Source organism: Halyomorpha halys, unplaced genomic scaffold, assembly GCF_000696795.3.
Source record: "Halyomorpha halys isolate HHAL.00 unplaced genomic scaffold, Hhal_1.1 Scaffold596.1, whole genome shotgun sequence".
Classification (NCBI taxonomy): domain Eukaryota; kingdom Metazoa; phylum Arthropoda; class Insecta; order Hemiptera; family Pentatomidae; genus Halyomorpha; species Halyomorpha halys.
In genome coordinates, this window is record NW_027106269.1 from 1008114 (window position 1) to 1019798 (window position 11685).

Sequence of the window (11685 nt, forward strand, 5' to 3'; positions counted from 1 at the left end):
AACAATAAGCCATGTTTTCCAACGATGCCCATATTTTACACCACACCTCAATAGCTTGGGACTAAGCCAAGATATCTCAAAAACCATTGGAGACGATGATAAGGCAATAGAATAGATGTTCCAGTTTTTAAAATCACAAAATTTACTGACAAAAATATAACTTGATCGGAAGAAAAAAAAAATAATAAAAAAAAAAAATTAAAAATAAATAAAATTTAACGAATATTAGCAAAATTAAATAAAATATAAATGGCGTTGACGACCAATGAAGTTTGGCGCCACTAAACAACCAAACAAACCTACTATAAGTCGAAAAGTTACATTTGCTTATTTTTTGTTCTCGCGGTAAACGAGTGCACCAGCGAGAGAAAAGTCCTGGTGTCTTCTGAAGTGGCTGTTGGTTCATCATATGTATAACAGAATTCCAGAAATTTCGAGACACTTAATTGAGATCAGGCGGCATTACCAGACAGTGAACCAGTGTCTATTTTAATTGACTCCATATATTACTAAAATTGTTTTAATTTGTTAATTCTTACTTTAACTTACCTAAATATAAAATATATAGTAAGGGAAAGTAATTTTATCGTACGAAATTTCGAATTGTAGTTCTTGGCGGAGACACGTTTTCTGGTCCTCTGAGTTCAAAAAACCAAGTCTTGCGAAATGGTCTGTGTCGTACGGAAATATAAATACATAAACAAGGTGGATATATACCTGGAATGTGTTAGCAACTTTTTCGATAAACTCAAAAGATAGAAAGTGCCGCTTTAGAAAATAAATTTTTCATATTTTCTTTATTTTCAGTAACGAAAATGACTCTAACAATTTTGATTAAACATTAATAAAAGCCTGGTCTCATCACCTTTGGAATAGTGTGAAAGGATTTAAATTACTAATATTTAAAAAATCTTTCTCTAAAGAATTTTTTTTTGTAAAATCCATGTAAAATGTAAATTTAAACTATGAAGGGATTAATAATTAACATAAGTAGATATTATTTAGGAAGATAAAAAAATATTTTTCTGATTAACACACTATTTTCTGAAATAATAGTACTATAGATGTATCATATACTATCTTGTATGTAATTGTGGTAAGAAGGTGAAGTAGTCAGCGCTTATATTGGGTTGTTTCATGCGAAATGATGTTGCGTTAGCTATTCTTTATTCATTCTGTGGTTTATCACTAGCAGCATGCTTAACGATTTTCGTACATTTATGTGTATATTTTATATTTTTTTAATTAAAAAAAAATATAATCTTTTAAGATTCATAATTCTGAGAAATACACAATAAGTAAAAGTGTTTTATACATAATTTTAGTAAATTTTATTAAATACTCTAGATAGTGAATATAGGAGCACTGACCTGTCCCTCCTCGTCTCGTTGAACCCATACTCGAGATCCTGCGCGGAGAGGTCGAGGTAAGATTCAGTAGAGACGAGGCCGAAGAGGAGGTCCCTCGCCGGGAACTCGGCCAAGAGGTGCCCGGGCCCGTGGTGCTCCGATAGCGCCGTAGAGAGCACCGCACCGTCCGGGAATGGAGCGAACCCCGGAGTGAACCTGAAACAGAATGTAAAAAAATAAAAACAGATCGGGATAGATTTTTATCATAGGTTGGCGAATAGTATAGAAGGCAGAGTTACTTTAATAAATAATGGAAAAATTGATAGTTAAAAACACAAACAAGTAAAACTTATTTTCATGTTTTTAATAATACCAGCTTTTATTGAAGAAAAGTAATATAAGCTGCCACTATTAAGGGCAATAAGAATTACTCTTTTAAGTATTCATTAATACCAATAAATGATAAATATGTAAAGATAATGATAAAGAAATGCAACAAGAGAAAAAGTAAAAAAAAAAAATGGTGTTCTAGGTTCATGGTAGTGTCCTCCAATGCTATACACAGCCCATACATCCCAAGCAATCGTAACACTATCCTCACCACGTACGCCGATGACAAATGTCTGCTCTTAATTAACCCTTTAATAGCATTCCCATACTCAATAATCCCATATCGCAACCCTTGAAGAATAGTGTAAAATTGGAGGATTAAAATAATTCCCAACAAATTCAATCAAATAATCTTTACCCTTCGAGTAAAGATCTACCGACTGCTTTATATCCGTAATAATATTTCTTATACCCTACACAAGACTGAAAGGGCAAGAAACTGTACTTCGATTCCCACTGTTACAGCACTTAGTATACAATTTTTTTTTTTTAAATCCTTTCTGATTATTTCTGACATACGGGAGTTGAGGGTAAGATGTGACTTACCAATTCTAACCATGGTGGGGTGTCAAATTTCTCATTTTGTGGGTACCCCGTGAACTCCCAATGAAAAAAGTCCACGCCCCAGGCCGGACTGACGCCGCCTACAGTTCTCAGGTTGGTAATAGCTTTGCCTCAACCACCTGAGCTACGGACAGCCCAACTCAAACGGTCTAAACTTCCAATTTATTACAAAAAGACTAATATACATGACTATAATAAGGCCTATTTGGACATAGACTTGGTGAACTTTGATACTCCACTAAACAAACGAATTCCTTCCGTATCTAATCCTTAGAATCCAAGATCCCCAATTTGCCTTACTTTGTCAAAAACAAAATAATCCATAAAGACCTTATTGTCTCATATGTAACCAATCTTCCCCGAACCAGATATCAATCCTTCAATTCTAAACTCCTTAAAAACGGTTCTCGACAATTCCCTTACAATTCTGAAAAAAGAATGGCTTCGAGACCTTCTAATGTAGATATGTTAGAGTGCTACCAATGAGTAATTTCTTTACATGTGCGTATCATGACATTGTAATAGAATCACTCATCACATTTATTAGATATTTTTTAATGTAAATACAGTTGTAAATTTCAATAAAAAAAAAATTGTAATTTGATTGATTTGACAGATTGTAAATTGATGATGTTATTTTTTTAAATTGGTGATATTGTTTAATTGATGATTTCAGGGAATGGATTCGAAAATGAACAAATGAATTTTGGCTGTTAGAGTACAGAATAATCAATTGAAATCTTTAACCAGTCATAAATACGAAAGAATAAAAATATATCTAAAAGATATTTTTAAAACATAGGTTGCATTATTTTCAGTTTTTCATCTGATCAAAGCTCAGAAAAATAATTATTTTTTGTACTTAAAGATTGAATAGATTTAATGTGTGAAAACAGGAGCAGAGCAAAACCCGATTATGATAAATGTACAGAGCGGCCTGAAGTAAATCCTTTCTCGATTCAGAACTCCTCAAAGTTTATAGCAGTGTTTTTAATACCAAAGAACTTAGAAGTTTTTGAAGAACTTCTATTTTTGAACTGTGAGTGATAAAGTTTCTCTTTATCGACAGGTGCCAAACACAGTCCCCAATATCAATGACCATTTGCCAGGGAGTGGTGTCAGGAACATGTGTTGCACTTCTATCAAAAGCTACTTTCCCAAAATAACTACTGCAATACAGGTTACAAGGAACGGTTATAGGATAATGAAACAACAATATTGAAGAGTTACTTACAATACCGTTTCTGTTTATATCTCATTATGCACTACTTGACTTTTCAATTAAATATATAATAATAATTAAATATTATAATTAATATTTAAAATATATTACAATTATAATATAAATATTCAACTTTAGAATAGGTGGCAATATGGAACCCCATTTTTTAATCTGTATTAAAAATTAAAATAGGCACTGCTACAACCCATGAAGGGTTAAGGGTGTAGTACTGTTACTATACCAACGGATGTGCAAGGAGGTGATTTGGTCAGAATCACGCGGGACCGCCAAATTATTACCTAAATAAGGGTACTCAATTTATGAGGCTGGTTGGACCTCTAGAGAGCTCCACAACCTACAGGGTTGTCTCACGGCTACAGTGTAACAGAAAACAATTTTTGGCCAACCAGATTCGAACCCGTGTCCTTGGATTTTTTTTATCCGTATAGAGAACTACTTATGTTCTAACGCTTATAGAAAATGATAGAATTTGGTACACTCAAGGGCAATAATTATAAGTGATATAATTATTCTTTCATGCATTAAGAGAAATAAATGAATGAAAATTAATAAGGTAATTTAAATAAATTTCAAATAATTATAATCATTGAATAAATAAAGAATTATTGATAATAATATTATTAAAATATTAGAGATTCCTAAACTAACTATGTAAGAATATTGAAGTTATTTTTTCACTTATTAAGTACCAAAGGGTTAGAATTCTTTACAAACATCTATTGAGTTTAAGATACTCATGCTGATATTTTTGTTTGTCTAATATTTTCGTGTCCATAATCAATTTATTTATTTATTTTTTTAGATGGTATAATCTATTTTCGTGTAAATAATTACTGTAATAAATGCATTATATTCAACGTTGGATTGTTCACGAAAAGTCAGAAAATTAATTACAACTGAATGCGGTACACCCACCTGTTGCTTTGCGTATAAAGTAAAAGAAAACAAAGTTGAGTTGTAGACTTTTAGCAAGGGTAATGTGTGTACCCACCGCCAAAGAAAGAAAAAAAATTCTCCAAAAAAGTTGTACAAAAAAAAATAATAACTTTTTATTTGATTAAGAAGTAAACTTTCAGTTTAAGTATATATATAAGAGCACATTTCTCTTGCTTAATCTTAAACATCCTGCTACCTTATCACCCCAAATACACATAACAAGCAATCTTCTGATTCATTGTTTAATATTACATAAGTTGAATTTGACTATCAACTTATGTAATATTAAGGTTTTCTCATGAGTACTTTATATATCAAGGTGAAAAAGGAGCCCTCGGCTTCGATGGAATAATGGTTGGACTGGTGATGCCAGGTCCATGTAAGAGGTCAGAAACTTGACAAGACAGGAACTATTGGTATGATGCTCTCTCAGAAGATCAAGAAGATCGATCAATTTTCATCCATTTATTGTTTTACTATTTACAACCTGTTCAAATACTATTTTTTTATTTCGGCCTTTATTATTGGCTAATAGCTTCTGGTACTCAGTAGCAGGGAACCGTGAAAATTGCCTTTTTTTAAAGGTTCTGCTGACAACACAATTTAATATTTATGCCGCTCTGGGTTCGTCTGTTGTTAAATGAAACATTATCTATCAATTCTGCAGCATTAAATAGTAGATTTAAATAGTACTTGAGTGGTTCCCATAAAATCTTTCACTATTAAGTAGTGGATTTAAAGTTCAGAACTTGATAAAACTAGACTAAATCGTATATGTTATTTTTTGGTCATGTTTAACCAATAGACTTACCTTGGAGGTTCAAGCTTTACAGCGAGGAGGTCAGAGAGCGGCTTGGTCCTGAGGCAGGGAGCTAGATCGTCCTCCACCAGGTCTCCATGGCACCCCGTCTGCTCTGCCACTCGCCTCTTCACCGCCAGAGGCTCCCGCTGCAGTGCCCAAGGGCTCAGTCCAGATCCGCTCACCAGGATCACCCGGTGCAACAGATCTGCAGCACAGGAGCAAAATATTTACATAACTCCACAAGAAACACATGATATTTACACATAGATTTTCTAATACATGTTTCTGGATCATATTACTTTTCCTCTAAAGTACTTTTAATTATGTTTATATAAAGTAATTAATAATATTACATTATTAGTAGTTATACTAATCTATAAATATAACTTATAGTAGAACATGAAAACAAACTAAGTAGAAAAAAAAGTATATTCACATGTTTAAATACTAATTCCTGAAAATAAGAGCAGTGACAATTTAAAACATGTAGTCATGAACAGTGCTATTGGCCTTAAGGAAACGAATTGAAACAATGTGAACACAGTTTGGGTAAAGAAAGTAATTTTTACTGTTTGTTTTTATTTTACTTATTGATTAATGATGACCATCGATAAGGATTGAAATCAGTTGTCAATGTCTGTTGTGTTTTATTTTTGTTAACTAAAATTTATTAAATTTTATTTTTAATTTGATATACACTGATTTGTGTAATAATTTTGGTTTTTGTTTTATTGATAAAATAAAAAACCGTATGTAACCATGCAATGCAATGAGGGTTTACATGAAAAACCACAAGGTTAGGGAATTCATATTGTTTTTCAATTATCAGATCATTTAGAACAACAATAAAAAGTAATTTTTTTTTTATACCCTCCTGTGATGATTTTGAGGGTATTTGGTACGAACGTATAGGAGGTATGCTATATGTATAGCTGGGTGTGAAGGATACCTTGGATTGCCTTTTAGCATTATAAGGCTAGGTGAGGGGCCCAATGAAAGTTGTATCTTGGTTGGCTTACGGTAGTGGATTATTGGAACGGGAACGTAAAAAGAAATAAAAAGTAATTTTTTTTTTCATACCCTTCTGTAATGATGTTAGTGGGTATTTGGTACATACATATAGGAGGTATGCTATATGTATAGCTGGGTGTTAAGGATACCTTGGATTGCCTTTTGGCATTATAAGGTTAAATGAGGGGTCCAATGAAGGTTGTAACTTGGTTGGCTTACGCTAGTGGATTATTGGAACGGGGAGGGGCCGTTCAGCTGGTAAAAAAAAAAAAATCCTAAAAAATAATTGATAAACCATTTAACATAAATTATTTACAAGAAAGAGTGAATAAATGGGAGTTTGTAAGTTAACAAAATTGAATTGTCATTTTTATAATAAATTAAAGTGAATCGTTCTAATAACGATGAGTACCAATGTTATCAGTACAGATATCTTGTTACTTATTCTCGCATTATCCTGAAGTCATGCTCCATTAAATAGTCTCTAGGGATACATCTCTAGCGTGGATAACATACCGCTCGGCCAGCGCTCCTGGGCCAATATTGTAACCTCCGCCTTCAGTGGACCCAGCTCAACAACTCCTTATAATGCCATGTGGCAAAGGAAGGGTACCAATTACGTATGTGTATTTATATATACATGTATATATTGTTATTTATCTATTTAATAAAGGAGGTAAGAAGAAAAAAAAATAGCATGGTCTCATGATCAAAGCATGAAATCAACCCCATGCACACCTATGGGTGCATAAAGCATAAAGCCTATGCTTTAGAAAAAAATATTTGCATGGAATAGGCAAATCATAAACAAATATTCTCAACTGAATCAATTAGCTGTGCAATGTATACTGTAGATATGTAATTATTTATTATTGAATAAACCTTTGATATACCATTGCAATAATTAGGTCTATTAGTATTCATAGTTCTTACCAATCTTACTGATTCAATAGATTATATTAGGAAATTGTTGTGTACAATACTGCATCTCTCTACGATATCCGTGAGTCAATACAGTCGGTTTGGGAGACCTTTTGGGTCCACCCAGCCTCTGTAAAAGTGGTTACCCTTTATTGGGAAAAATCTTTGCTCGAGAGTGAGCATGTTTTGATCACCTTTCCTTGTAATATCGTTATTTAAGAAACAGTACATTCTTATAAAGTACTAAACTCCTGACACTTCATGGGTTTGTAGAGGTACAGATTTTAATTTAGTCATATTTTACAGATATATAATATATATAACCTTACAAGTACCAAATAAAAAATAGAAGATACGATTTTTTTTAATATTATATTCCAATTATTGAAGGCATTTCAAATAAATGAACTGAAATTACTTTCTAAAATAACTGTCAAACGTTTATCGTTCGAAATTATTTAAAGTAAGCTTAGTATTTTTCGGTAATAGCGTAAAAATAAATCTAGATTTTATTTTCCAAGCATTACTTTTTTTTAATCTTTAGGAATCTTATAATTTAACCTTAGAGAACCAATTAATTTTGATTGGCTCATAATTAGTAATTTTAACATAAAAATAAAAAAAATATTTGGTGCTTAAGCCTTTTTGTACCGTTTAACCTCTAAAATATATTGTTTAGTTTTGATTTAAGAAAAAAGTAAGGAAAAAAAATATTGTATATTTTCTTTTATACCTACAAATAGTTATAGAGGACATGCATTTATTAACTTCTTATAAATAAACTAATAACAGAGGTTTCATCTCATTTTCAAAGATAAAATAATTTGTATTCATGAAAATTTAAATACCACTCACAATAAAAGAAACAATATTTTCCATAAAGATGTAAAACCAGACTATAAAGATAGAAGTAAGGGGTAATTTCCTTGTGATAACAGAAAGGAGATATCAAGTTCTGAGACACAGAGTCTTGGTATTCAGACAATGACCGGTGCCTTCTAGCCTAGATAACTTCCTCTTTTATTTTTATTTTTTTTCATGTATCTCTGCATTTTCTTTTTAGCATTTAATCTTACTGTGATATTATGTTGTGTAAAAGTACAAAAATAAATTTGTATTCTAATTCATAATTTCGTGTTAAACTTGCATGAATTATCTTGTAAAATTTATGCTTTGTTATTAGGTATAATTGATTGTCTAAAATTGTAATCAATCTGTTTTTTTTATTTCCCCCCTCATATTGCTCAGTTCTTATCCCATTTGTGAAAGTCTTCAGATTCAACTAATTTACTGATTTAAGGTGAAACAAATATTTTATCCAATCTTTGATTTTCTTTAAGAATATCGATTTCATGTAATTTTAGATGGACTGAACGATTTTTTGTTGAATCCTTAGCGAAATCTATAGAATAATAAATCATTTTTTATAACTAAACTAAAAAAAATAGGACAGCAGTAAATCAATATGTCTTCTTAATGAATTGAGGATATAGAAAAAAAAGAAGAGAAATCTTGTTTCTTGGTGCTGAAAACCTCCAAATATAACCAGGAATGATAGTGAATTTACTTCTGCAGTAAATTTAAGTAATTTGTTTTTTAATGAATAGAGGATTAATAAATTATGCCACTATAACGCCTCAACACAAGTTTAAATTGTAAGAAAATTTTTTAAAAATACTTGAACAGTTTTTCAATCAATATAGTAATAAAATCAAGGCTTCAGAAACTTTCGAAGATTCCAAAGGAAAATATTTACTAAGGGTTACCACACCCAAACTGACTCAAATTCTTATCATATTTTGTAAACAATATTTCTATAAATTACTCCTCAACTTCAGCAACTAATTTAAAATATTGTGCGCCCACTAACATAGTTTAGAATTACTTAATTTCTTAACGATGAAAGATTTTCTGCATAAACAACTTCCGATAAGTGGGCATAGAGGGTCAGAAAACTTTATTTTTTGCCACTTCGACCAATGATCTTAAAACCAAAATAAGACGAATCCAAATCCAAATATTTGATACGATGAGTATAATATTAATAGATTTAGAGTTTAATCCTACTTATTATCACTAGAGTTCTTATTATTATTTCTTTTGAAATTCTGTTGACGATCCACTTTTTCTTTTCTTTTTTTTTTTTTTTCAAAATTAGTTAATGTTAGCGTCATAGTACTACGACGTGAAAAAACATTATTTGGGTCTAATGACTTATCGTAACCTCTCGGGATTTACTTGAAAAAAGTTCTTGAATTAAACTAGGTTATGGAACTATGACAATAATTTTTCTTGTGTAAAATGATTATACTTAGTTAGTTTCAATATTTTATCTTATTTCTCCTAACTAACTATAAATTGGAAGGTTCTAGCTATTTGATTAAATAGCTATATTTTTCCATTTTGAATTAAGCAACACACACGATTTTGGTCTCACTCGGCCTCGGTGTATTAGGTGGGAGCAAGAAACTCAAATATTTAATTTCAGAAATTTACTATAGAAAATAAAGTTATAAAATAAATGAATTAGTCCAGGAGGATAGTAGAAATGGATGAAGTTTAGAATTGGACAGACATAAGTCACACTCACAATTGTTTATCAGCTTTCAGATGTCATGCTTTTAATACATCGATAAAAATTCACTTTAGCACTACTATTTGTTTATTTTAAAAAGGCCTCGAATCTGAGACGTGCTAAGTTTATAAAATAATCTTGTAACGTATAAAATAAACAATGAATTCTGCATAGGTCTTCGTTCACTTAAACAATGTTATACAAACAACATTTGTGCCGTAATTATAAACATTATGTAGAATCGATTTTGTCTAAAAAAGAAAATTCGATAAATTTGGACATTCTGTTATAAACCTTTTAATTATATGTGCAATATAATTTGAGATAGCTTATTTCTTTAACTGAACTGATTCTTGTGGGAAAGGGGCTGTCCAGAAATATGTTAATTCTTCATAAGAAAAACAATATATGCATATTGATGAATCAAAATGGCTTACATCAATTATAAAGTTGATACCGTTAATTCAAGAACATTTAATAACTCTCGATGTTTGTAAAATGTAATAAAAAAAAATCTAAATATTATGCTGTGCCTATAAATAGATGAAGTGAAATATTTTTTCTTTAACCCTAATATTAATTCTATAGCTTTCTATTTTTTTTTTAGATTTTCGGGAGCTGGTTGAACTTGAGGATCATAAACTGATGATATCCCAAAATATACAGATCTTACACTTCTCGATATGTATGTTAAATTTCTAACATACTCTTTTATAATACCGATTATTAAAATATTCTAAATTTCGGAATATTGGAACTTATCTTAGTGAAAGATCTTTCGCCGTACGTGTAGGCGTGGACTTCTCGCCTCCGGTCCCCACCAACTGCGGAGTACCTCAACACCCTATGGTGGTACCTCTAATGTTCGTCGTTCTGACGGCACCAGTAGTCGCCCTAAAGCACCCAGAGGCAGTGGTAGCAGCCTATGCAGACAATATCCGGATCTACGCCTCCAGCATGAGTCCGAAGGTAGCCCTCGAACATGCCGAAAATACTTCTGCCACCATCGTAGCAGCACTGAAGAGGGACGGTAATCAGAGTGAATCCTGCGATGACGGATGCCATAGACATGTCCTTTTAGAAGGGCAGGAGAGGCAAACTTCCCCAGAGGTTCATAGAGGACGGCAAAAGCCGAAGGATCTCGAACACCATCCTGTACCTTGGAGTGACACTTGATAGGCATCTTACCTTCTCCAGTCACGTCGGGGAGAGACTCAAACTGGCCCGGTTGAAGTCCGCCCCCACCACCTGCTCACTTCGGCTCAAGTTGAAGATTTATAAGGAAATCATCCGCCCGATTCAGCTCGATGGTGCTCAGCTCCTGCGACACCTCTTCAAGACGCTGAAAAAGCTGCAGAGTTTCCAGAATTCCCTCCTTCGGTGAATAGTTAGAGGAACTTCACTCCAATGAGCCAGGAGCAGTGCTACCCATGATGAGCTTCAGCTCCCCTCTTTGCTAGAGTACATAGGCCGTAGGCACACCAAGTTTTTTGATGGCATATGCTAACCGGCTGTTCAGAGAGGTTACCCCCCTACTAAGACCTGGGAGGTGGCAAAGCACTGTCCCCTTGGTCGACGTCCTCGCCGAGGAAAGGACTCGGGCCCTGCAGCCCGAAGTCATCTTAACCCTTTTACCCCTCAGTCGAGCGGCCCTACCCATTCTTTGCTTTGTACCCCCCGGTCAGCGGCTCCTGGGCCAATATTGTAACCACCACTTTCAGCAGACCCAGCCCAACCCCTTATAATCCTATGTAGCAAAGGAAGGGCACTAAATACATATGTATATATGTATCATAACATATATACATATGTATATATATTAATTCTGCTATTTAATAAAAGAGGTGAGGAAAAAAAACAACTAAATTTCAATATTTTTATTCACTACTACAAG

General features: G+C 32.8%; 1 protein-coding gene across 1 annotated transcript in view; it reads right to left on the bottom strand.

Annotated features, from left to right (window-relative positions):
• LOC106684632 (neuroligin-4, X-linked) overlaps positions 1 to 11685 on the bottom strand; it is a gene marked incomplete at its 5' end in the record, with an annotated part of 248080 nt that overhangs the window by 207893 nt on the left and 28502 nt on the right. The window contains 2 exon segments of the mRNA XM_067044636.1: positions 1371 to 1565; positions 5294 to 5489. Coding sequence (XP_066900737.1) covers positions 1371 to 1565; positions 5294 to 5489 — 391 coding nt within the window.